Source organism: Chlamydotis macqueenii, chromosome 22, assembly GCF_036417535.1.
Source record: "Chlamydotis macqueenii isolate bChlMac1 chromosome 22, bChlMac1.mat, whole genome shotgun sequence".
Lineage (NCBI taxonomy): Eukaryota > Metazoa > Chordata > Aves > Otidiformes > Otididae > Chlamydotis > Chlamydotis macqueenii.
The window spans coordinates 1,458,789-1,484,262 of NC_141577.1; the positions used below are offsets into that span (position 1 = coordinate 1,458,789).

Sequence of the window (25,474 nt, forward strand, 5' to 3'; positions counted from 1 at the left end):
GCGGGGGCGGGGCCTGCAGGAGTGAGGGGTCGGTAAATATCGGTGACGTCAGGCCGCCAAGATGGCGGAGGGGTGAGTTGGGCTCCGCGGAGGGGGAGCGGGTTGGGCCCGGGCCCGGGGGCGGCGGCGGGGGGAGAGAGGGGCGCGGGGGCCTGGCGCTGACTCTGACACGCGTGTCCCGCGGCAGGGAGGACGCGGGCTGGTGGCGGAGCTGGCTGCAGCAGAGCTACCAGGCCGTCAAGGAGAAGGTAGGAGGCGCCGGGGGTCTGCGGGCCGCGGGAGCCGGATCCCCTCCCCGCTGTCCCTGCGGGGCTGGCCTTCGTCGGCAGCGGCTCCGGCGCCTTCCGAGCCCGGCCTTAGCGACTGCCTGGGGAGCCCAGCGCGGCCCGCGACCCCGCGGAGGGATGGATCTGGACGTGCAGAGGGAGCACCGATGTGTTTGTCGGAACTCGGGGAGCTGGGGGGCTGGCCTGCGCTGGGCTCTTACGGCCGAGGGGCGCAGCGTCGGGCTCTCTCGGTGGGGAAACGGGAGATCACTGCCTGAGCAGGGAGGGTGTGTGCGTGCTGCGTCGCTTTCTGATGTGTAATTTCCTGTCTGTGACACCTTTGCTCGTGTTAATTGTACAAAAACCTCAGAACCATGCTTTTTCTAACCTATATTTTCTTATCCTAGCCTAAAAAAGCCCACTGTAACATGTTCTGGGCATAGCTGTATCTGTTGTCATTGTGGTTGTTATGGCCTCACCCATTGCAGGAGCCGGGGCGAGGGCTCAGCTGGCCTAAAGGCGCTCGTGCTTCCATCTTTGCAATGTGCCGGGTGTTCCCAGGGTGACCCTGGCTTTGTTGGAGAGCAAAAAGATTGTGCAGTCTCTCTGTCGCCTTCTTGCAGTCCGCAGAAGCTTTGGAATTCATGAAACGAGACCTGGCTGAGTTCACTCAAGTAGTGCAGCATGACACAGCCTGCACTATCGCTGCTACGGCCAGCGTGGTCAAGGACAGGCTGGCAGTGAGTATGGGAGTGAGAGCTGGGATTCTTGTCGCAGAAAGCAAAGCGGGGCGTGAACGGCCTCCGAGGACGCGGTCCCCTGACCGAACCCCAGCGTGTGAACCACGGGTTTCAGGTCTTGGACTTTCTCCCTGGCGCAGGTTTGGCACTGGGCGCCGTGCAGTGTTTCCTTGCTGCGGTGGAGAGGAGCCTCTGGAGGCGAGTGGAGGAGGGTTCCCTGTGCCTTCCCTCTCCCAGTGCAGTGGGATACTGGCAGTGTCACTGTAGAATTACATCGGATCTCCGCGCAGGCTGCCAGCCTTAGCCCCGCACGGCTGCCGCTGTGGCAGCGCGACCCCTGCACCGGCCAGTCCCCGGGCCTGGCCGCGTCCTTCCCCACAACGCCCGGGCTCAGTTCCTGCCCCACCGCCCCCTGAGGCTGGTGCCTGCCACCACGCCCTTCTCCTGGCCCGGCCCTGGCTGCACAGTTGCCTCATTAGCACTTTTTTGAAGGGAGAGACGTCCTGCTTCCTTAGGGGAACCTGTCCAGAAAAGGCTGAGGCTTGTCCTGCTGCTGCAGGCGCCGTCACACTGCACTGCTTTTTCCCTTCAAGAGGACGGAAGGCTCCTCAGGTGCGACTGAGAAGGTGAGGAAAGGGCTCTCTGACTTCCTGGGCGTCATCTCGGATACGTTTGCTCCCTCGCCGGATAAGACCATCGACTGTGATGTCATAACGCTGATGGCAACGCCCACAGGTACCACAGAGCCCTATGACAGTGCCAAGGTGAGTGCCCCGTTCCCGGAGCTTCTCCCTGGGATCTGGCGTCCTGAGCCCCGTCCTCCCGGGGCTCTGCCCCTGCCCCGCTGCTGACGGCTCTGCCCTGTTCGTCTTCTCCTCCAGGCTCGCCTCTACACCCTCCAGTCAGACCCAGCCACCTACTGCAACGAACCTGACGGTACGGGAGGGCTCCGCGGGGCTGCTGAGCACGGCTGGCCCTTGCGCGGGGTCTGCGGGCCGTCCCGAATTGCCCAGAGCCCTTTGCCAGCGGGGCTGCTGCCTTGGCTGCAGATGGGGTGACCGTTTGCGGAGAGCAGATCCGTTTGTTGCGTTGGGGGCCAGCTTCGACGGAGAGTTTCCTGGGCCAGTTTGAGCTGCCGCTGCAGCTGGCGCCGTGTGGCTTGTGCTGGCAGAGCACCCACGGCGTGGGGTGGGCTCAGAGACCCCTGTCTCCCTGCTCTTTGCTCCTTGCTTACCCCGGCTGCTCCGGTCCACAGCACCTTCCCAAGGAAACTTCCCCAGACTGTTCCTGCCTCGTTTGTGCTGAGGCCTGTTATCTGTGTGCTTGTCCTGTGCAGGCCCTGCCGAGCTCCTCGACGCCTGGCTCTCTCAGTTTAACCTGGAGGCGAGGAAAGGGGAGATCGCGGAGCTGCTGGCGACCAGCCCTTCCATCCGGGCTCTCTACACCAAGATGGTAAGGCCCTGCCTGGCCGCTGCAGCGGGCGAGTTCTGACTGGGGGCGCGGTGCAGGGAAGCCCTGAGCCGCTCGGGCCCTGGAGCTGATGTTACGAAGGACTGAGGTTGCACGGTGAGCTGGCACCTGGATATTAGGCAGCGTATTCCCTGTTCATTTTCCCTGCTTGTTTGTCGCGAGCCTGGAACAGAAGTTCCTCTGTATCTGCCTGATGTGTGTCTGAACGTCTGCCAGCACGTACCTGAGGCTCGGTCCCACGTCTGTGCGGGTTACGAGGGTGGCTGCAAGGCTTGGGAGGAGAGAGGAGCGAGGCAGCAGCTGCAGCCCTCCCTCTGAAGGGACTCATCGCATTTCCCGTGTCGCTCCCAGGTCCCTGTGGCTGTTTCCCATTCCGAATTCTGGCAGCGCTACTTCTACAAAGTGCATCGCCTGGAGCAGGTGGGTCAGGGGTGGGGGTCTGCCCCCGTGGCGGGCACTCCAGCTGAGGAGTGCTCTGATGCGGGCCAAAGAGGCAGAGATACTTTTTCCTGGAAGAGCTGGGATCTGGGCTGCCTTGTCTGCGTCCTTGTTGCCGCTGGCACCAAGGTGCCTTGGGGAGGAAGGGATGGGGGACGTGAGCGGCTGCTGACGCTGAGTTCCCTGCAGGATGAAGCCCGGAGGGAGGCTCTGAAGCAGCGAGCGGAGCAGAGCATTCACCAGGAGGAGCCGGGCTGGGAGGAGGATGAAGGTGGGTCAGGTGGTAGGGGATCCGCAGGGGGGTGGTGCAGACCTTGGCCGATCTCGGTTAGGGAGGGCGGTGGCTCCTCCTCGCTCCCGCAGATTCAGCTCCATGCAGCCCAGCTGCAGCCAACCCTGCCGCCCTGTCAGCTGCTCTGCGCTTGCTGAAATGTCTCTCGCTTCCCTCCTGCCTTCCTACAGAGGAGTTCTTGGGGATGTCGCCCCTGCCTTGTGCAAACGTGATATTTCCAGAAGCAGCAGAGAGAGAATCTGCCCCTGCAGCCCTGGAGGGAAGCCACCACGCTGCTCACAAGGGACCCTCAGAGGAAAGCTGGGCCGTCCTCCCTCCGGAGCCGGCCGCAGCGGAGGGGAGCCCCTCTGGGAGCAGTGAGAGCGTCTCCCTTGTGACTCAGATTGCAAACCCTGCCTCCGTGCCTGCTGCGCAGCTACAGACTGGAGCGCAACCAGCTGGGACCGGAGACCTCTCCCAGAGGCTGCTGGAGGCCACCTCGGAGGAGCAGAGCTCCCTGCCAAAGCCCCCAGAGCCCGGTCGTCCTTCTGCACCTGCCTGGCAGTCAGCAGCGTCCTCGGAGCAACCGGCTGTTACAGAGCTCGGAGAGGGGGAGAGCAAAGCCCAGGGCAGGACAGAGACTCTGAAAGAGGAGGGACCAACAGACCTACGAGTCTTTGAGCTGAACTCGGACAGCGGGAAATCCACTCCCTCCAACAACGGCAAGAAAGGTGTGTGTGTGCAGCCGCCTTCTGCTGGGGGTGGCGGCTTTTGGGGAGAGGGCTCTGATGTTGTGATGATGGGGAAGGGGAGAAGGGGTGATTTGCCGAAATCACCCGGGAAGGTTAGATCCAAAGGTTGTCTGACCTGAGCTGGGAACGAATCCTGCTGCTGCTGGGCAGGGTCGGGTTGGCCACATCAGTGACAGTCTGCCCCGTGCGGCACTGCCCTGAGCCCCGTGCCTGGAGAAGGGAGGGTGAGACTCCCCTGGGACCTGAGGGGCGTGTCACAGCTCTGGCTGACACTGTTTACAAACCTTTCATCGCAGGGGACTCTGCCTTTTGGCAGAGCCTGCTCCAGATCTCCCAGAGTAATGGTTCTGCTGGTTTTAGGGTTATAAAGCCACTGGGAGTAACCCAGCACCTAGCAGAGTGGCCAAGTGCCGTGAACTTGGTCTGTGGTGAGCGGAATCAAATCAGACAGGAGATCAAAAGTCTGTCAGCTGAACGGGGACGGACCTTTGGTCGCTGGCCTGCTGGCTGCCGGGGCAAGACTGTGGTCTGTGAGGGAACGTGGTGTTTCCGTCCCTCTGCATCACCTGCGGCAGCGTCCCTGCTACTCCTGCACCAGGAGGTTGCTCTTCTGTCGGGGACTGACAGTCCCCGTGTCTGAGTCACTCCTGTCGTTCCTTGTCTGTTGTATTTTCTGTGTGGCCGAAGCGTGACACATCCTGATTATCCCAGGCCAGAGGAGAACACGTTTCAGTGTTCGCCTCTCCCGCTTGGTCTGAACCAGACCTTGCTGTGAGGGAAGCGCGGTTTGGTCTGTTCCATTTTTTGTTAGTGAGCTGCCAGCCTGCTCTTGCGAGTCGGGGAGGCTTTCTCCCCTGAAGGGCGGGGCTCTGTGGGCCTGCTCGGGCAGCCGTGCGCTTTGGCCAGTCTGGAGAGCACGCGCAGCTCTGAGGGCTCAGGTGTGATGTTTGTGGTTGCAGGCTCCAGCACGGATATCAGCGAGGACTGGGAAAAAGACTTTGATTTGGACATGACTGAAGAGGAGGTGCAGCTGGCGCTCTCGAAGGTGGAAGTGTCTGGGGAGGTGAGTCGAGGGGAGGTGCTGGCTCACACAGGCTTTGGGGACGCAGGCCTGGCATGGGACCTCGCCACGGGACTCGCGGGTGTTAGCCGCAGCAGAGAGCGGCCGCTCGGACGCGCTTGGAGAGCGATGAGCGTGCCAGTTCCCCAAGGGAGCAGAGCAAGCAAATCCCTGTTGTGAGGGTGTGGGAGCGTGGGGATGTGTCAGGCTTTGCGCTGGCTCAGGAGCCCTGGGCGTGAGGATTTGGTAACAGGTGAGTGTTGAGTTGCAGAAGCAGACTGAGCGACCTTACTCTTGTTTGCAGCTGGAAGATGAAGAGTGGGAAGACTGGGAATAAAGCAACTGCTTCCAGTGTGTGTCACAGGCTCATTTCCACCATCGAATGTGAATTAAATCACGGACCGGCTGTTCCTTTGTGTGTGACTGTGCTGGGGACTGCAGCTCCAGGCTGGAGGAGTTTCGTTCCTGCTAAATCCTGTGGTGACTCGATTGAGCCCTTCGGACCTGGAGGAGGAAGCAGTTCTCTCGTACCTTAGCTGCTAGGGAGCCCATCTCAGTAGGGCCTAGAGACTGGCCGAGCCCAAAGTGACTGCCCCGAAGGCGTCGGGTGGAGGCAGGTAGGGTGCGGTGCGGGGTCCTCGGGGCGAGCTGGGGCGCTGGCGCGCCTGGCGGGGTTTGCTGGTGCGGCCGGACCGCCGGCTGGCGGATTGTCCGCTTGTGTGCGTGCGCGTCATCTGCAGTGCAGCCGTTCGGAGGCGCTGGGGTGGCAGCTGTGCCCGCTCGCTCGCCGCTCTGCACTGCTGGCCACGCCGTCCCTGGAGAGAGCCCCTGCGCGGGGAGCGGCTGGAGGGGCTGCAGCGGAAGCTGTTCTGCTGTGGCACTCCTTGCTGCACTGAAAGGCTGTCGGCTTGTGGCTTTGACCCGAAGCTGGGCCGTGCTGGAAGGAGCCAAACTCCCTGCCAAACCCTGGACTTCTGCCTGGCTTTTTGTCTTGGAAGCATTTTTTTTTTTTTTGATGGAAACTCCTGTTCCCTGTTGCAAGAGCAGCTCCTCTGAGCCGAGCCCTGCTGCTTTCCCCTCTGCAGCTGCGCTGCCTTCTCTTGGGTTGTGTGTACTTCCAGTTAAATTTCTCAAGCAAAGTACTCGTGGCTTGCTCTTACGTGGGCGCTCCTGGGCGGACGGTGCTTTGGGTCACCCTGGCTGCAGAACCCCTCCCTTGCAGTGCCCAGTTTGGCCCTTGCAAAGCTCCAGTCTGGCCCAGTGACCACCTTCACCTCCGCCTCAGCGCTGAGGCTTGGCCTTCCCCTCTCCCAGCCCGAGGGGAGGCAGAGGCGCCCAAACGTGAGTGGTACCCCTTGGCTGGGGCTGGGGCTGTCCCCTCGCGTCCCACGCGCCCTGGGGTCACCCGCCTGGCTGTGCTCACGGGGGTTCCTTCGCTCGCGCCCCTGGGACTGCTTGCAACGCTTCCTTTGCACCCACGGCTTCTCTTTCGGGGACAGGGGCCTTCTAATGGCACGCGATGCTCCTCGGTGGCTGTTGCCAGAGCAGCGTGATCCTGTAGGGACCGTGCCCTCGCTGCTGTCCCTGGCCTCTCGGGCGGCGGTTTTGTACGCGCTGCCTTTGCCCTGCCCCGACCAGGGCTGCTTCACCGGAGCCGTGCGTTTCCTTCTGGTGTTGGGTAGCAGCAACCCAGCTGCACTTGGAGTTGGGGTTTGTTGTTTTTTTTTGTTTAGTTGGTTGGTTTTTTTCCCCCCTCTGGGGAGATTCTCAACCGCAGCAGGGGGGATTGGTGGCACCGGTGACGTCAGGCACTCACACGAGCACGTGTCTGTCCTGCTGAACCTGCGAGGGCCAGGGGCTGGGCTCGCTGTGCGGTGGGCTCAGCCCAGCCTCTGAGATGTGCCGCAGCCTCTCCCTGTCCCGGGCGGAAACGCAGCTGTAGCAGGAGAACGCGTTGTGGGTGGGCGACAGCAGGGGGGTGGCAGCGCGGGGGCTCTGTTCCCTCGGGGTTTGATGATCGCTGGGCCTGCAGCGGAGCTCCAAGGGTGCAGTGCTCTCATCTGTGTCACCTTTTTTTTTTTTCTTTAGTCAAATTAACCGTTTGGTTGTCTGTGCAATATTCTCTGTTCTGAACTATCCTGCATCTCCCTGAGCCTTTTCTAGCGGGGGTGAAAACCAGGGACAATTCTAACAGCTGGTAGTTTTGTAATGATGACTTTCTCCAAACCTTTTACAGACTTGCAGTTAACAGTGATTAAAGGAATTCTACGGAGTCTCTGTGTGTCGGGCGTCCTCGTTTCCTTTGCCTGTGGGACGGGGATGGCTGCCTGTCTGTGTGGCAGCTGCTTTAAATTTCCCTTTCCTGCCACCTGCCCCGGGAGGTTTGCTTGGCTCAGGAGGATGCTGGGAGAGAGGGGATGGGGACAAGGAGCGGCTGGGGCGCCCGGCGCCTTCACCGAGCTGGGCAGTTGGGGTGCCCGCAGCCAGGGCTGCGTTGCTGGTTCGTCCTCCTGGCCGAGTGGGCTGTGCTGGTGCTTGAGGTGGCCTCCGGAACACAGATCCGACTGCCCCGGGCTGCTCAGAGCTCGTGTCTGCCCTGCTTCTCCGTGGCTGAGGGCTTTGAGTGAGCTGATAAAAACGCTCGAGTGTGAACCAAACCTTATCTCCGCCGGCCAGAGGCCTGGCGCACCACTGGTGGGGCTGGCTGGCTGGGAAACACTGACCTCCACATTTATCATCATTTTAGAAACAATCTCTTCCATCTGGGGAGAGCGGGACGAGTACTTCTCAAGGGTTGCTCAGCCATGGGTGCCTGCTGACCCCCTCGATGGAGGGTCTCAGGGTTATGTCTGGTTCCAGGAGCATTTGCAGGAGGTTCTGGCACTCCTTGGAGACCCCCAGGTGCCTGGGGATGGAGGCGCCTTTCTGCTGCTGGTGCAGCATCCTGGGGATGTTGGTGTCGTCGAAGGGCAGGTGGGCACAGAGCAGGACGTAGAGGATGACGCCCATGCTCCAGATGTCGCCCTTACGGCTGTCGTGGGGCATGCCCTGCAGCACCTCGGGCACCGCCTAGGCCGTGCTGCCACAGAAGGTCCAGCTCAGGTCTCCGTGGTCCCAGGGGAGCAGCTTGGCGAAGCCAAAATCCGTCAGCTTCAAGGTGCCGCCCTGCAGCAGGGCGTTCTCGCACTTGAGGTCGTGGTGGGCCACCCCGCAGCCGTGGCAGTACTGGACGGCCTCGACCAGCTGGTGGAAGAGCGCCTTGGCACGAGGCTCGGGCAGGGGGCCCTCGCGGAGCACGTAGTCAAAGATGTCCCCGTCCTCCGCCAGCTCCATCACGAGGCAGACCTTCCCCTCCGCGGACTCCAGCATCTCGTGCACGTGGATGATGTTCTTGTGGTCCAAGCACGTGGTGATCTGGAGCTCCCGGGGCAGGAAGCCCTGAGTGAACTCTGCCGAGAGAGGAGAGGCGTTTGCTCGTGGTGTGGGGACAGGGACGGCCCCCAGCTGCTGGCTCCGGGACTCGGCAGAGGGAGGGAAGGTTGTTCCGGGGGTGCCTGGTTCCGTATTCCTCACGGCGTGGTACCGTTCCCCGAGGGATGCTCGTCGAGGGGGGATGGATGCTAGGCTCCGCCAGCGCTTTGCCGTCCTTGCGGTTGGCGGGGGGACCACCTGAACAGGTCCTGTTCCTCGGCGCTGAGCTGTCCCGCTGGATGCCCCAGCGCTGGCCGCCCCCCGCGTCAGCTCTCAGGTGGCAAGCGTGGAAAACTCCTTTTCTGCCGAGAACTGAAAGCCTCCAAGGAGGAACAGTGCCTCAGCCTGGAGCCCTCCAACCGACGAACAGCGCATCATCGCGGCCACACGCGAGCTGGCCGCACTCGGAGCTTTCGCGGCTCTTCTCTCGCTCTTTCTCGCAGAGCTCCGGCGATGCACAACTCGAACCGCGAAAGCCGCAATGAGCTTTGTGCAAGCTGCGCAGAAGAAACAAGGCACTAAAGCGGCAAATGTCCAGCTAATCTCCCACGTGAAAAGGGTCAGCAAGGAAAGCAAGGCTGCTCTTCACTCGCTCTTGCTAACAGCCCAGAAGCATTGCTACACTTCTCTGGATGATTTGCCCACCAACACTTCACATCAGCTAAAGCCGGCTGCCCGGAGGAAAAGAGGCTGGGAAAGATCGTAGCAGGCACGCTTGTTGCCGCACGAGAAGTGCCTGCTCCGGAGGCTTCTTGCGAGCAGCGCTAAAAGCACGCGAACATCGCGTTTCTGTGCTTTCCTGAACAGCTTGCGCTGGGACAGTTACAGCCGTGTTTTGCAAGCTGTCCGGGGTTCTGAGGCACTAAAAGTGCAGATGTGTGGCGACTGTCCAAGACGAGAACCGGCTGCTCTGAAAGCCCTTCCTGCTCGTCACGTACGCTTTCTAGCAGCTCTACGGACACACACGCGTCAGCCTCTTCACTGTCCTACACAGCTAGCACGCTGGCACTTACCGTCAACTTGGAACCAGCCGCGCAGAAGGCAGTCAGACAATTACTCCAACACCGGAAGTGCCTGCTCTAAAAGTTCTTGCTGCTCCTCACCGACTCTTCCCACCACATCTACAGGCTCAGAAACATTGAGTCTCTGGGCTTTCCTCCACCAGCAGGACTCTGACACTTACCGTCACCTAGAGCTGCTGCACAGTGAGAAATAAATCTTAAAAATCACGAACGTCAGACGATTGCTCCAACACCAAAAGTGCCACCTCTGAAAGTTTACTGGTGTACATGGTGGCAAAAGTCGGAGTCCTGATTGTCTAGGAAAGAACGGAGCCCCAGTGTTGCTGGGCTTGTAGATGCGGTGGCAAGAGCCACTGAGGGGTTTTCAGAGCTGGCACTTCTGGTGTGGGATCTATCGTCCAACGTTCATGATATATAAGAGTGTTTTCACTGGGCGGCCATAAGTACACCGTGGTAAACGTTGGAGTGCTGGTGTTCTAGGAAATCTCGCAGTCCCAATATTTGTGAGCCTGTAGATGCGGTGGCAAGAGCCGGGCAGGAGAAGCAAGAGCTTTCAGAAATGTCACTTCTGGTGTGGGAGCAGTCTTCTGACGTTTGTGATTTTTAAGATTTTTTTCAAAAGGGACTGCTGAGTTGAGGTGATGGTAGACGTCGGAGTCCTGGTGTCCCAGGAAATGCCGGATCCCCAATGTTTGTGAGCCTGTAGATGTGGTGCCTAGAGCTGGTGAGAAGCAGCAAGACCTTCCAGAGCTGACACTTCTGGTGTGGGAGCAGCTGTCTGACATTCACCATTTTTAAGCTGTGGTTTAACACTAGGCGGACAGCTTGAGCTGGTGTTAAACGTCGGAGGCCTGGTGGTCTAGGAAATCCTGGAGCCCCAATGTTTCCTGGCCTGTAGATTTTTTTTACGCCTGTAGATCTTTACCACCCTGTCCTGGTGGTCTAGGGAAGCCCGGAGCCCCAGAGTTTGGAGCCTGTATGTGTGGTAGCAAGAGCCGGTGAGGAGCAGCAAGGGTATTCAGAGCTGGTCACCATGTAACAAAAGGTTCAGGATTTTTAAGATTTTTTTTCCCACTGAGCCGTAGGGACTGTTTCTCACTCCTTACAAATGAGTCCTTCGTCAGGAAAAGAAAAAAAAAACAGACTTCCTCTTCCATTAATTGTTTCTCTAAGCTATATGGGTACGTGACTATGTTTTATAACTGTATTCTTGTCTGGTTCTGGCTAGGATAGAGTTAATATTTACCTGAGCTGGGTGGAGTACTGAAGCTGGTAGCCCCTATGGCTGGGATAGTTAACTAATTAGCTAACAGCTGGGGCTCAGTATGTAAGTGAGGAGGGTGGTGAAGGGAGCCTCCTGCTACGTGGAAGAACCTAGGTGTGGAGATTTGTTGTAAGCCATTATACTATATTTGTATTCCATCACTGTTTTGTTTTCTTCTGTCATTACTGTTAAATTTACTTTTTGTTCAATCTCAACCCACGGGTTTGGTTTTTTTCCTGGTTTTCTTTTGTTTACCAAATCTCCCCCTGTTCTCTTGGAGGGTGGGGGGGGAGTGAGAGAGAGACTGCGTAGTCTGGTCCCGATCAGGGCTGAACTACAACAATTCTTTAAGTGCATACATATATAGTTGTGATTAACTTATTGTCCCCTATATCAATCCCCCCTTTTTATCACACTAAGTAAATTCTTTTACTTAAACAGTTTCCCTGAATGATATGAAGCATCATACATGGTTTTGTTTAGTGAGGGGGGGCCTAAGGTGGCAGCTTCTGTAGGAAACTGCTAGAAGTTGCTCCCCTTTGTTCAGTGGACTCGGCCGGGCCTAGAGCGGACCCGCTGTTGGCCAAGGCCGAGCCAATTGGTAGCAGAATGTCCCATGATAACGCCTCTGTGATAACGTATTTAAATAGGGGAAAACAGAAGAAAAAAAAAAAAAGGGAGAGATGTGAAGCAGCTGAGCGGGGGGCAGAGGCACAGAGGGGGAGGCGCAGGCCTTATGGGCCTTGCAGGCCTCACCCTCTGGCCTCTCGCCAAGCGGCTGACTGGGCCCGAATTGGTCCGGCCTGGCTGCAGGAAGTGGAGAGGAGAGGAGAAGTGAATAAGATGTAAAAAGGATCCCGAGAGACATCTGCCAGCCTGTTGTGAGGAACGGCTGCAGACGCCAAGGTCAGTGAAGGAGGAGGGGGAGGAGTAATGCGGCTCCTGGCCAAGATTCCCCTGCAGCCTGTGGTGACGACCATGGTGGAGCAGGTTGTCCCCCTGCAGCCCATGGAGGTCCACGGAGGGGCAGAGATCCACCTGCAGCCCATGGAGGACCCCACGCCGGAGCAGGTGGATGCCTGAAGGCAGCTGTGGCCCGTGGAGGGTCCGCTGGGACAGCTGTTCTGGAGAGACTGCACCCCGTGGAAGAGATGACCCATGCCGGAGCAGTTTCAGGAAGGACTGTGGCGTACGGGTGGGACCCCACAACAGAGCAGGGGAGGAATGTGAGGAGTTCTTCCCCCAACCATGAAGCAGCAGCGTAAAACAACGCGTGATGAACTGACCGCAATCCCCATTCCCTCTTCCCCCTCCTGTGCCACTCGGGGGGGGGGAAGGTAGTAGAGATAATGTTAAGCTTGGGAAGAGGGAGGGGTGGGGGGAGGTTATCTTGTTCTCTGTCTCATTATCTTGCTGTTTGTAGTAATAAATGAATAGTTTTCCCCAAGAGGAGTCTGTTTTGCCCGTGATGGTAACTTTAAGGATTTCTCCCTGTCCTTATCTCAAACCTCGAGCCGTTTTTCCTTACGTTATCTCCCCCTGTTCTCTCGGAGGGTGGGAGGAGTGAGAGAGAGACTGCGTAGTCTGGTCCTGATCGGGGCTGAACTACGACAGTGTTACTTTCTTAAACATTCTCCAAACCCATAGGTACAGCACAATAGTTAATATTAATAAAACTCCTAAGCTAATCAATAAGATCACAACGGGGCGCACCATAGTATTAAGGATCCCTGTTGCCTCTGTCCCAGCCCCACTCATGCCCTGAGTACATTTCCATTTTGTGCATAACCACAGTGGCCAAGTTTAAGCCCGACCGTTTAAAAGGTGGTCCCATGCTTCCTGTAAACCCAAGGGAGGCGTGAGACCACAGCCATTTGGTGTCCTTTTGATTACAAGTTAGTGGTAAGATGCAGGAAAATATTGTAAGCCCAATCACAATTCCAATTAAACAATTGGTCATTTTAGGATTTAGTTGGTCTAGTGGATTAGTACAGCTACTTCTGTAGATAATGTACTGCCTTTGGTGACCTGCTAAAATGGGTTTTATATTTCCTATAATAAAATGACAAATAAGATATAAACTGCACCGATGACAGATTTGGGCGAGATTAGTTACTGGCCGGTCCCGGTTTCTTTGTCCGGTATCGTTTGCTGTGGTGTCCCTCCGGTTCACTACTGCACTGTTCCCGCCCTTATCCGTTCGAACGAGTTTAAGTCTCAAGTCTTCGTTGTTGTCTGGAGTTACTTTCCACAAGGTTGCAGAGGCTCTCTTGATCCGAGTATGGTGTATCCAGGAGTTCTGTCCCTTTACCTTAATTGCCGTGTAGGTGGAGAGGAGGACTTGAAAAGGTCCGGCCCACTGTGGTTCCAGAGTTTTTTCTGTAAGAGACTTAACATATACATAGTCCCCTGGTTGTATATCGTGAACAGGCCCATCCAGACCCCTACGACGTGTTCCCATTGCATGTTTTTCAATTCTTTTTAATTGTTTGTTTAGTGCCACCATATAGGAGGTCATTATTTCTTCACCAATTTGTGAAGACGTTCCCTTTTGTACCCCATAGGGTCGTCCATATAGAATTTCGAATGGACTAAGCCCTTCTCTTGCTCTTGGTCTGGTTCGTATTCGTATAAGAGCTAATGGTAAAGTTAGATTAGTTTCCTGACCCAACTTGACAATCTGTTGTTTGATTGGGTGATTCATTTTCTCCACCTGGCCACTTGATTGTGGTCGGTAAGAGGTATGTAATTGCCACTCTATCCCTAGATGGTGGCTAATTGCTTGTACTATTCTGGACACAAAATGTGGTCCTCTATCCGAGGACATTACTGCTGCGACTCCAAACCTAGGTACTATTTCCTGGAGCAGTATTTTGGTTACTTCCCAGGCTTTAGCAGTTCCGCACGGGAAAGCTTCTGGCCAGCCTGAAAAGGTATCCGTAAGTACTAATAAGTATCGATACCCCCCTTTTCTAGGGAGTTCTGAGAAATCAATCTGCCAACGTTGTCCCGGACCATTCCCCTTTCCGATTTTTTCAAGTTTCGGCCCTTTTACAACTTTAGGATTAGTCTGGAGACAAAGATCACATTGTTGAGTTACTTGTCTAACGGTAGTGTCTAAGTTTCGCGCTATTATGTTCCTGATGAGATCTTTATATAGGGCTTCTGCCCCCCCCTCCCCCCAGTGTCTTTTTCTATGTTCTTCTCGGACTACTGACCATATCATGTAGGAGGGAATTACTGCCCTCCCGTGTGAGGGGTAGTAATTGGCCCACCCTTCCTCATTATATGACCCCTTTAGATCATTAATAAGTTTGCCGACTTCCTTTGTGTATTCTGGTTTACCTTCTAGAAATACCTGTCCATCAGGTATTAGCGCACCCTCTACCTTGATTGTTTCTCTAGCTGCTTGTTTTGCTTCCCTATCTGCCAGCTCATTTCCTCTTTCCAATTCTGTGCTCACTTTCTGGTGTGCTTTAATATGCATAATTGCCACCTTTTTGGGAAGCTGGACTGCATTCAGGATTTTCAAAATCCCTTCTGCGTGTTTGATGGTTTTTCCATGAGAATTTAACAGTCCTCTTGCCTTCCATATTGCTCCATGGGCATGTACCACCCCAAAGGCATATTTAGGGTCAGTCCAAATGTTTACAGTCCTTCCCTGGGCTCTCTCCAGGGCTCAGGTAAGGGCTATGATCTCGGCCTTTTGGGCTGAGACGTCGGCTGATAGTGGCCTGGACTCTATCACCTTTTCAAAAGTGGTAACAGCATATCCGGAATGTCGCCTTCCATTTAACATATAGCTGCTTCCATCGGTGAACCAATGTTCGGCTCCATCGACAGGGACAGATCCGTTCGACTAGAATACATGGTTTCAATTGTTTCCAAGCAGTCATGACTCACCGGCTCCCCGATGTTCCCATCAAGGAATGAGGCCGGATTGATGATGTTTGTGGTCACGATTTCAACATCATCCTGTTCAACCATTATAGCTTGATATTTCAGGAACCTTTGTGGGGAAAGCCAATGCCCTCCTTTTGCTTCAAGGACCGCAGATACAGTCTGGGAAACTAGGACAGTCATTTTCTGGCCTAGAGTGAACTTTCAGGCTTCTTGAATGTTTAGAATGACAGCTGCTACTGCTCTCAGACAGCTGGGCCACTGTCGTAGTTCAGCCCCGATCGGGACCAGACTACACAGTCTCTCTCTCGCTCCCCCCACCCTCCGAGAGAATAGGGGGAGATGATATAAGAAAAACGGCTCGAGGTTTGAGATAAGGACGGGGAGAAATTTGTAAAGTTACCGTTACAGGCAAAACAGACTCGACTTGGGGAAAAACACTCATTTATTTCTAAAACTAGCAGGAGAATGAGACAGGGAACAAGATAACCTCCCCCCACCCCTCCCTCTTCCCGGGCTTAACATTATCTCTACTACCTTCCCCTCCCGAGCGGCATGGAGGGGGGGGTCGGGGGCGGGGGGGGGGAATGGGGGTCGCAGTCAGTTCATCACGTGTTGTTTTACGCCTCTGTGTCATCGTCGGGGGAAGAACTCCTTGCATTCCTCCTCTGCTCCAGCGTGGGGTCCCTCCCACGGGCCACAGTCCTCCGTGAAGCTGCTCCGGCGTGGGTCATCTCTTCCACGGGTGCAGTCCCTCTAGAACGGCTGTCCCAGCGGGGCCTCCACGGGCCACAGCCTCCTTCAGGCCTCCACCTGCTCCGGCGTGGGGTCCTCCACAGGCTGCAGGTGGATCTCTGCCCCTCCGTGGACCTCCATGGGCTGCAGGGGGACAACCTGCTCCACCATGGTCGTCACCACGAGTTGCAGAGGAATCTTGGCCAGAAGCCATATTACACCTCCCCCTCCTCCTTCACTGACCTTGGCGTCTGCAGCCGTTCCTCGCAACAGGCTGGCAGACGCCTCTCTGGATCCTTTTTACATCTTATTCACTTCAACTGCTCAACTCCTCTCCACTTCTTGCAGCCAGGCCGGGCCGAGTTGGGCCCAGTCGGCTGCCCGGCGGGAGGCCAGAGGGTGAGGCCTGCAAGGTCCACAAGGCTCGCGCTTCCCCCCCGCTCAGCTGCTTCACATCTCTCCCTTTTTTTTTTCTGTTTCCCCCTTCTTAAATATGTTATCGCAGAGGCGTTATCACAGAACATTCTGCTACCAATTGGCTCGGCCTTGGCCAGCAGTGGGTCCGCTCCAGGCCCAGCCAAGTCCACTGAACAAAGGGGAGCGACTTCTGGCAGTTTCCTACAGAAGCTGCCACCTTAGGCCCCCCCCCCACTAACAAAACCAGAACAGCCACCCTTTCGCAGCGGCATCCAGCTGTTTGGAGAAGTATGCTACCGCCCGTCTGTATGGTCCCAAATCTTGTGCCAATATTCCTAGTGCCATTCCTTGTTTTTCGTGGGAAAATAGAAAAAATGGCTTACTCACATCAGGAAGTCCCAATGCTGATGCCGACATCAGGGCTTTCTTCAGCTGATGGAAGGCTCGATCTGACTCAGCATCCCACTGGAGATCCTTTTGGTTAGCTGCTATCAGGGAATAGAGTGGCTTAACAGGTAGACCATAATCACATATCCAAAGTTGGCACCACCCTGTCATTCCTAAGAATGTCCGTAGTTCCTTTATAGTTTGTGGTCGGGGGGTTTGGCATATGGCCTCTTTCCGGGCTTGTCCTAGGATCCGTTGTCCGGCACTGATCTCGTACCCCAGGTACGTGACCTGGGGTTGTAACAACGCCTGTGCCTTTTTCTTAGAAACCCGATATCCCTGTAGTCCCAGGAAATTTAACAGACTCACGGTCCAAATGACACAGGATTCTTTGGTTCTGGTTGCAATAAGAAGGTCGTCTACATATTGTAACACCTTCCCTTCTTCTGATGGTGGTTCCCATGATTCCAAGTCCTTTGCTAGCTGATTCCCCAAAATTGTGGGGCTATTTTTAAAACCCTGCGGCAACACCGTCCATGTGAGCCGGGTCTTTCGACCACTTTTGGGATTTTCCCATTCGAAAGCAAAAATTTTCTGGCTGGCTTCATGGAGAGGGAGGCAAAAGAAAGCATCTTTTAAATCTAGGACCGTAAACCAAGCTAAATCAGGTTTTAGCATGGTTAATAGGGTATAGGGGTTAGCTACCACAGGTCCTCTGTTATTTTGTTGATGGCTCTTAAGTCTTGAACTATCCTATAGGACCCATCAGGTTTCTTAACTGGAAGTATAGGTGTATTGAATTCTGACTCACATTCTTTTAGTAGTCTTAGTTCTATGAACCGCTCTATGACAGGACAAATTCCTTCCCTATCTTCCCTTTTCAGTGGGTATTGTTTGATCCTTACGGCACTCTGTCCCTCCTTTAGTTTTACTATTATTGGTGGTGCGTTCTTTGCTCGTCCCGGTGTATCGGTTGCCCAGACTCCGGGATATACTTGGTCAACAATTCTTGCACCAATTTCTCCTGTTGCAGGGGTACTGACCAAGGATAGACTCATAATTTGAACGTATTGGTGATCATTTACCTCCAGAGTAACTTCCCCTTGCTTAAATTTGATTGTTGCTTCTAGTTGTTCTAATAAATCCCTACCAAGAAGGGCCTCCACAGAAGGATACACAAGAGCCCCCCCCCTACGGCTCCAAGTAGCCCAGTGTCTTCACGCACTGGACGGAAGACTGTCTTACAGGCACTACTCCGAGAAGCCGTAAATCCAGACGGAGGAACCATCAAGATAAAAATCCCATTCACAGGCGCCGATCTGAAAGAATGGAAAGAGGTTGCCCGAGAATACCGAAATGATCTGATAAATACAGCACAAAATTTTAAATTTATGGTGAAACAACACAATCCCGACTGGCGTGACATACAATTGTTATTGGATTGCCTGACTGAAACTGAGAAACAACTAATTATAAAAACAGCAGGAGAGCTTGCAAAGGAACAGTATGATATAAAGAGAGGTAATTATAGAGAATGGTTTCCCTTGTTCGACCCGACATGGGATCTAAACTGCTCTGCTGATATGGAAAGGTTACAGGAATGGATATTCAGAGGGATGGAAAAAGCAATTCCCAGAATAATAAGTTGGGCAATGTTATATGCAGTCAGACAGGGTCCTTCTGAAACGCCGGTCGAGTTCCTAGCCCGACTAAGAGATGCGATGCACCGGCACACATCTCTAGATCCGAATTCAGAGGACGGCGCACAGCAACTTCTTTTTGGGACAATCACAAGGGGATATTAGGCGCAAATTGCAAAAACTAAGACCTCCTGAAAACAGAGCCTTAGAAAGGTTATTAGAAGAAGCACGGAGAATATTTAGCAATCGAGAGGAAAGTTACAGGCGAGACCAGAAGAAAATACTAGCTGTGGGAAGAGAAAAATGAAAATCGGAAATTTAAAGTTAAACCAATGCGTGGGCTGACGCCTCTGGGTAGGAATCAATGTGCGCTATATAAAAAGACCGGAGACTGGAAGAACAAGTGCCCTGAGCGCCAAAGGAACGCTAGATGGCGCAACAATCAAGGGAAAACGGTAGCTCAGGTGGATGAAGAAAATTGACTAGCCGCCCTCTTAGAAAAATAAAGTTAGGGGAAGAACAAAAAGAAATCAAATTTTTAGTCGACACGGGAGCGACTTATTCTGTTCTGAATCAAGCTTTGATGCCTCTGGAAAAGGATTATATTACAGTGAAAGGTGCGACAGGCCAGACTGAAGAGGCTTACTTTTGCAGACCCTTAAAATACAAATTGGGGAAGCAAGTGGGGGATCCATACATTTCCTGTCAGCATACGAAGGAGTTCGAGCTGCTTCAGAAGTGATTGGTACTGAAGCACAGCTCCTCTTGGCACCCCGACTGCCAGTGCTGGGCTGGATGTTCAAAGGAAGGGTCCCCTCTGCGCATCATGCAACGGATGCTACATGGAGCAAGTGGGTTGCACTGCTCACACAGTGGGCCCGAATAGGAAACCCCAATCGCCCAGGCATATTAGAAGTAATTACAGACTGGCCAGAAGGCAAAGATTTTGGAAAGCCACCAGAGGAAGACGTAACGAACGTCGGACGATTGCTCCCACACCAAAAGTGCCAGCAACTCAGGCTCTTGCTGGTCCTCAACGGCCATTCACAGCGCGCCTACAGCACCACTGATATTGCGGCTCTGGGATTTCCTTGATGAACAGCGCTTCGACATCTACCATCAACTGCACAACAGCGCCCACAGAAAAAAAATCACCTAAAAATCATGAACGTTGGACGATTGCTCCCACACCGAAAGTGCCAGCAACTCAGGCTCTTGCCGCTCCTCACCGGCCATTCACAGCGCATCTACAGCACCACAGACATCGGGGCTCCGGGGTTTCCCTGAAAAACAGCGCTTCGACGATATCCATTAACTGCACATGGGAGCCCAAAAAAAAAAACCCCATAAAAAACACGAACGTCAGACGATTGCTCCCACACCAAAAGTGCCAGCAACTCAAGCTCTTGCTGCTCCTCAGCGGCCATTGGCAGCGCATCTACAGCACCACAGACATCGGGGCTCCGGGCTTTCCCTGACGAACAGCGCTTCGACTTTTACCATCAATTGCACATGGGCGCCCACAGAAAAAAAAAAACCCTAAAAATGACGAATGTCAGACGATTGCTCCCACACCAAAAGTGCCAGCAACTCAAGCTCTTGCTGCTCATCTCCGGCCATTCACAGCACATCTACAGCACCAGAGACATCGGGGCTCCGAGATTTTTTGGTGTGGGATCAATCGTCCGACGTTCGCACATTTCAGGGCAAATTTTTTACTGGCTGCCCCTGTGCAGTTTATGTTAAACTCCGAAGCACTGTTCATCCGGGAAAGCCCGGAGCCCCGATGTCTGTGGTGCTGTAGTTGCAGCATGAACGGCCGGTGAGGAGCAGCAAGAGCTTGAGTTGCTGGCACTTTTGGTGTGGGAGCAATCGTCCGACGTTGGTGATTTTTAGGCTATTTTTTTAGTACGGGGCCCTGTGCAGTTGATGGGAAATGTCGAAGCGCTGTTTGTCAGGGAAAGCCCAGAGCCCCAATGTCTGTGGTGCTGTAGATGCGGCGTCAACGGCCGCTGAGGAGCAGCAAGAGCTTGTGTTGCTGGCACTTTTGGTGTGGGAGCTATGGTCCGACGTTCCTGATTTTTAGCGGTTTTCTTCAGAGCGATCTGCTGTGCAGTTGATGGTAAAAGACAAAGCGGTGTTCATCAGGGAAATCCCGGAGCCCCAGTGTGTGTGGTGCTGTAGATGCGGCATCAACGGCCGGTGAGGAGCAGCACGAGCTTTAGTTGCTGGCACTTTTGGTGTGGGAGCAATCGTCCGACGTTCGTGATTTTTTGGGGTTATTTTTCAGTGTGCACCCAGGTGCAGCTGGTGGTAAACGTCGAAGCCCTGTTCGTCAGGGAAAGCCTGGAGCCCCGATGTCTGTGGTGCTATAGATGCACCATGAATGGCCGCTGAGGAGCTGCCAGAGCTTGAGTGGCTGGCACTTTCGGTGTGGGAGCAATCGTCCGACGTTACTGAGTTTTAGGGTTAATTTACTGTGGGCGCCCATGTGCAGTTGATGGTAAAAGTCAAAGTGGTGTTTGTCAGGGAATGGCTGGAGCCCCAATGTCTGTGGTGCTGTAGATGCACTGCCAATGGCCCATGAGAAGCAGCAAGAGCTTGAGTGGCTGGCACTTTTGGTGTGGGAGCAATCGTCCAATGTTCGTGATTTTTCAGGGTTTTTTTTCAGTGGGCACCCAGGTGCAGCTGGTGGTAAACATCGAAGCCCTGTTGGTCAGGGAAAGCCCGGAGCCCCGATGTCTGTGGTGCTGTAGATGCGCTGGGAATGTGCGCTGAGGAGCAGCAAGAGCTTGAGTTGCTGGCACTTTTGGTGTGGGAGCAATCGTCCGACGTTCGTGAATTTTTCTGGGGTTTTTTTCCAGTGGGCGCCCACATGCAGTTGGTGGTAAACGTCGAAGCGCTGTTCGTCAGGGAAAGCCTGGAGCCCCAATGTCTGTGGTGCTGTAGATGCCCTGGGAATGGCCAGTGAGTAATCCTTTCTCATTTAATACATTCCTGTTCTTTGCAGCGATTTTGGACTATTTTGCCTTTACATTGTCATTTCCCACCCCTGCTATCCTTTGATTCAATCATTCTACGAGCAGCGGTTTGAGTACTGTTGCTGCTGGCCAAGGTTTCCCTGCAAGCCACGGTGAAGACCATTGCAAAGCCAGCTCTGTCTCTGTTGCCACTGAGGCCCACAGCAGGGCAGAGATCCACCTATAGCCCGTGGAGGATCCCATGCTAGGGCAGACATGCTCAGCTGAGGTTGTGGTGTTTGCAAGGCCTGTGTTGGGGCAGGTGTTATGGATGGAATGCATCCCATGGAAAAAGGACCTACGCCAGAGCAGGTCAGAATGGACTGTGGCAGTAGAGGGGACCCCAGACTGGAACAGGGGAGGAATGCGAGCTGTTGTTTCTTGTGGGGAGAAAGGAGTTACTTAACACTTCATGTGAAGCAGTGTCCCTAACCCCCCTTCCCTGTTTTTATGCCTTTTGGTGGGCGGAGGGGGGGGGGGGGACACGGTGAGGAGGAGAGGAGATAGACATAATTGAAATTAAGTTAAGCCCAAGAAGAGGAAGGGATGGGGCAAGTTATCTTCTTCTCTTTCATATCATCCTGCTTTGGTTTTAATAACAACCAAATAGTTGTCTGCAAGTTCAGCCTGGTCCACAATGGTTTTTTTAAGGATGTCTCCCTGTTCTCATCGCAAGTGCTAAGCCTTTTTTATTATATTATTTCTCCCTATTTAGACACGGAGTGGGGATAGTGAGAGAGAGACTGCATAGTCAGGTCTTGAGCAGGACTAAAGTACAACATCTCTTGTCTTTGGTATCTCAGTACAACAGCTGTTGACTTTCTAACTACACATAGTAGTAGTGTAGTTTTTTTTCCATACCTGGTCAGGTTCCCAATTTAATAGATGGAGCTACAGCAAACGAGCCAGCACTGTCCTTTCCTTAAGGGCTATTTCCTCCATTCATTACCCCCTGAGATATAAACTTAAGGCAGACCAGAACGCTCCCTGTCACTCCTCTGGCTGCTTTTATCCCTTTTGCCAGCTGGTCCCGCCTCTTTCCCAGGGGATTGTGGGAATGGAGATGGGCGGGGCCTGGGCTACACGAGGCCCAGTCCTGGCTGAGGGAGGTCGTGGTGTTCCTGGCTTTCTAGGGGGTGAGTGGTTTGCTTTTTCTTCAATGACTTGCGGCTTTTGAGCTTGCAAAGCTGTTTAAGCAGCTGTGTTTTGACATTTGGAGTGGTAGAGATGTGTGTTTCAGGTAGGACTTCTACAATCAGTCAAGTTTTAGCTGCATGTGTAGTGAAAAGGGCACCTGTATGCAGCTGGATGATTTAAAAAAAAATGTATTGATGTGTTTGTATTAAGTGTTAAATGATAGCTAAATGGCTTAATGATTTTTGTTTTATTTTTAACTCTAGATGCCATGTGTCTTGCTGGAGCTTCCTACTTCATTGAAGATGAGACTGTAGTATCTTTCACCAGTTTTGCTGCAGTCTGTGTGAGTACTTGATATCACACCTTAGTAGGATTGAAAGTGAGATTACCTGCCAGGGGTCAAGGTGAGCATCTTGTATGCACCCATATGTGGAATTTCAAAAAGGAGGAGGGGTGTAAGGCTTAATGTTTTTCAGCGTGTAGGACAGCTTATCACCTTTTCTAGTCATCTCTGTGGGATCACTAAGCTATCGCTCTGCAGGCAGGTGACTTACTTGCCGTTAATGTTTCTACAGATGCAGAGGGTCAAGCCGAGCACTAAAGCACAACGGAGGAGAGGTGAACGATAAGAAGGTGAGTTGGTGTGCAGTAATAGAGCAAACGAGTGCAGTGTGGCTGTAGCATTAAACTGAGATATTACTTTTTTTTTTTCACATTTTAATGTCTGTTTTGATGAGCACTGTGTGAGATGGGCTCCGGAGCAATCTCGGTGAAGGCGAGTTGCAGTCGGAGGGCTGAAGCAGAGGTTATTTTTCAACTGTCGCACTGCCAATGTGGTTTTAAGCAATCTTTGTTCGGGCTTTGCAGACGGTGTGCCAGCCTCAACGAGGCAAGCGGAACCAAGGGACGCTAGGTGGGCGAGCCGTCCGGGTAAAGGATGAGGAGATGGACCTAGATGCCCGTAGACTGAGGTTTCGGGCATTATCTCAGCACGTGTCTGTTCATTTAGGGTTTTTGTAGGTGCCGCCCGCACGCTCTGAGGGGTGGCTATGCCTGTTGTTGAGCTATCTGACAAGGTCAGGCGGTCGAGGGCCGACATTCGAGAGACAAGTTTTACACGGCTGTTACCGAAATCCGGAATAAAACTCCTTAACAGCAATGAGAAGTGAGGAAGCAGGCACTCCTTTATTGCAGCGCTGGGCGCACGGGGGATCGCTCCACCTAGCATGCACAACTGTTTGATTAACAGCACAGGTTAAATACACACTTGTTATACATATTCACTAGATTTCTGAGAAATATTGTACATAAACATTAACTTTCCAAGACATCATTATAATATTTCCCCACCCACTTGTGCATGCTCAGTCTTTTGAGTCGAGGGTCTTCTGGTGGTCTTGGGGGTCATCAGAGCGCCCCCTCCTCAAATTCGCTGGTCAAACTCCTCCTTGAAATCTCCATCTCTGGTCTTGAGAACAGGTCGTGATGCTCCTTGATTTTCCTGGCTCCAAAGTGATGGCTCAGGGCCTATTTCTGCAGGTGGTGTTTGGGGGTGTTTGGGACTTACCATTGTATTAAAGATATGCTAGGCTAGCTTCTAACAAATGCGTATTATAAGATCTCTAGGGTCCCACTCCCTTTAGGAACAAACGAATTTTATGAAGATTTAACCTATGTGACTACAGTTCTACAGTTAGCAAGAATCACCTCATATTGATATTTAATTTTCAACATTTATGTCATGTAACGTCTCCCCCCTTTGAGACTTATTTTATTTTTTAAATGTCTCTTTTACTTATAACTAATCTCCTTAATCAGTAAGTCAAAAAGTATTATTAACATTACTACTAAAATTCCGTTGATAGATTTCATTATTTTGGTATGATTTTGTCTAATTCAGTACAGATGAGAGACTGTTAACTTTAAATGACATGTTTCTTTAGAAATCCATTGTTTCTGTTTTGGAGGCGGTGCTTCTTGTCTCTCAAATAATGAATCCAAGAATCACTATCTTCAAATTTAGGGGCTGCGTGGTGTTCGAAGCACCTGATATGGTTCTTTCAATTTTTATTGAAGAGATTCTGATTCCCAAGTTTTCAGGTACACATAATCTCCTGGTTAAAAATAGTGAACTGGGGAATCTAAAGAAAGAGGCTCCGTGGCAGTTCCATACCCTTTTAAAGCATTCAGAGTTCTTCCAAGGGATATCAAATACAATTCCATTTCATTATCCCCAGGAACAGTCCCATTTTGAACAAGGGTTGGAGTCTGATAAGATTTTCCATACATTAACATATGGACTAATTTTAGTCCTAGATCTGGATTGAATCGTGATTCTCAGAAGTGCTTAAGGAAGAGCGTGAGGCCATTTTAAAGATATTTTCTGACAAATTTTACTTATCTATTAGATTATAGCCAAAAAGAGTGTGTAAGTTCAATTTAATTCCCAGAATTTTGCTCAATATTTGAATAATTTCAGCTACAAAATGAGGACCTCTGTTTGATTACATTCTTTTGGGGATTCTAAACCATTATATTATTTCTTTTAACAGATTTTTTTTTTTTTTTGCCACTTCTCTTGGCTATCGGTGCGACAGGGAAAAAAAAACTTTTGGCCATATCTACTAATACCAATAGATATGTATATCCATTTTGTTGTGGCAATTCCGGAAAATCAATCTGCCAATAATTTTCAGGCAAGTTTCCCGTATATGTGGTTCCTGGGGGTGGTTATTTAATATTTCTAGGGTTATTCTTTAAACAAATTTCACACTTTTTGTCTAATTCCAAATCAACCTTACTGTAATTTGGGGTTTGTTGTTCAAATTTCATTTCTTTACCTGGTATTATTGTCATGATGCCTTTTTCTGCTCTCTCCTGTGCCTTTTGATTGACTAATTTATTTCCAATATGCACTGGGGAATTCCCAAATTGGTGGGCTTTGCAATGCATTACTGCAACTTCTTTGGGTTTCTGCACCACTTGGAGCAATTGCAGAATTTCTTCTTGGTGTTTAATGGATGTTCCTTGTTGACGCGGAAGTCACGGACACTGACGACCAATATGATCAAGCAAATGCCACTTTATTGCCTAGATAGCTCAGATTATATAGACATAGCAAGTCATTCATTGATTGGTTAGTATGTGCTGTCCGTACTCCTAAAGTCCTAATTTGATTGGTTAAAGATGTATACTGGATATAGTCACGTATTTCTTACTTTGTCTATTGTACCGTTGCTTCTCAGCATGTATACTCGCTTTGTCCATTGTGCTCAGGTCCTGTTCACTTCGATACATTCGCCCATATTCCCATCCGCATAGCTCACTTCGCTACATTCGCGTACATTGATACACTTGCTCATATTCCCATCTACTACATGGAGGGCCTACTGCCTGCAGAGGCCTCTGAAACAGTCCCATTGTGTCTGGATTGTTCACTACGTGTCCATTGCTTTCCAAATATCCCACAGTTCCTTGTGCTGTC

The 25,474-nt window shown here is 52.6% G+C and overlaps 3 protein-coding genes across 3 annotated transcripts in view; 2 read left to right on the plus strand and 1 right to left on the minus strand.

Annotated features, from left to right (window-relative positions):
* Positions 1 to 32: 32 nt before the first annotated feature.
* Positions 33 to 5,349, plus strand: BSDC1 (BSD domain containing 1). Its single transcript, XM_086765146.1, has 11 exons — positions 33 to 72; positions 188 to 248; positions 890 to 1,006; positions 1,600 to 1,770; positions 1,888 to 1,942; positions 2,343 to 2,458; positions 2,828 to 2,896; positions 3,104 to 3,185; positions 3,377 to 3,916; positions 4,897 to 5,000; positions 5,302 to 5,349. The coding sequence occupies exons 1-11, from the start codon at positions 62 to 64 to the stop codon at positions 5,332 to 5,334; spliced, it is 1,359 nt and encodes a 452-aa protein (XP_086621272.1). The 5' UTR covers positions 33 to 61; the 3' UTR covers positions 5,335 to 5,349.
* A 191-nt stretch (positions 5,350 to 5,540) lies between these two features.
* The window catches only part of KPNA6 (karyopherin subunit alpha 6), a 105,781-nt gene continuing 85,847 nt past the window's right edge, over positions 5,541 to 25,474 (plus strand). Inside the window, exon 1 of the mRNA XM_086765139.1 lies at positions 5,541 to 5,614. The gene's annotated coding sequence lies outside the window, so the exon portion shown is untranslated. The remainder of the gene's footprint in view (positions 5,615 to 25,474) is intronic.
* The window catches only part of TSSK3 (testis specific serine kinase 3), a 79,855-nt gene continuing 62,165 nt past the window's right edge, over positions 7,785 to 25,474 (minus strand). The window contains 1 exon segment of the mRNA XM_086764792.1: positions 7,785 to 8,446. Within this exon segment, the coding sequence (XP_086620918.1) occupies positions 7,785 to 8,446 (662 nt within the window).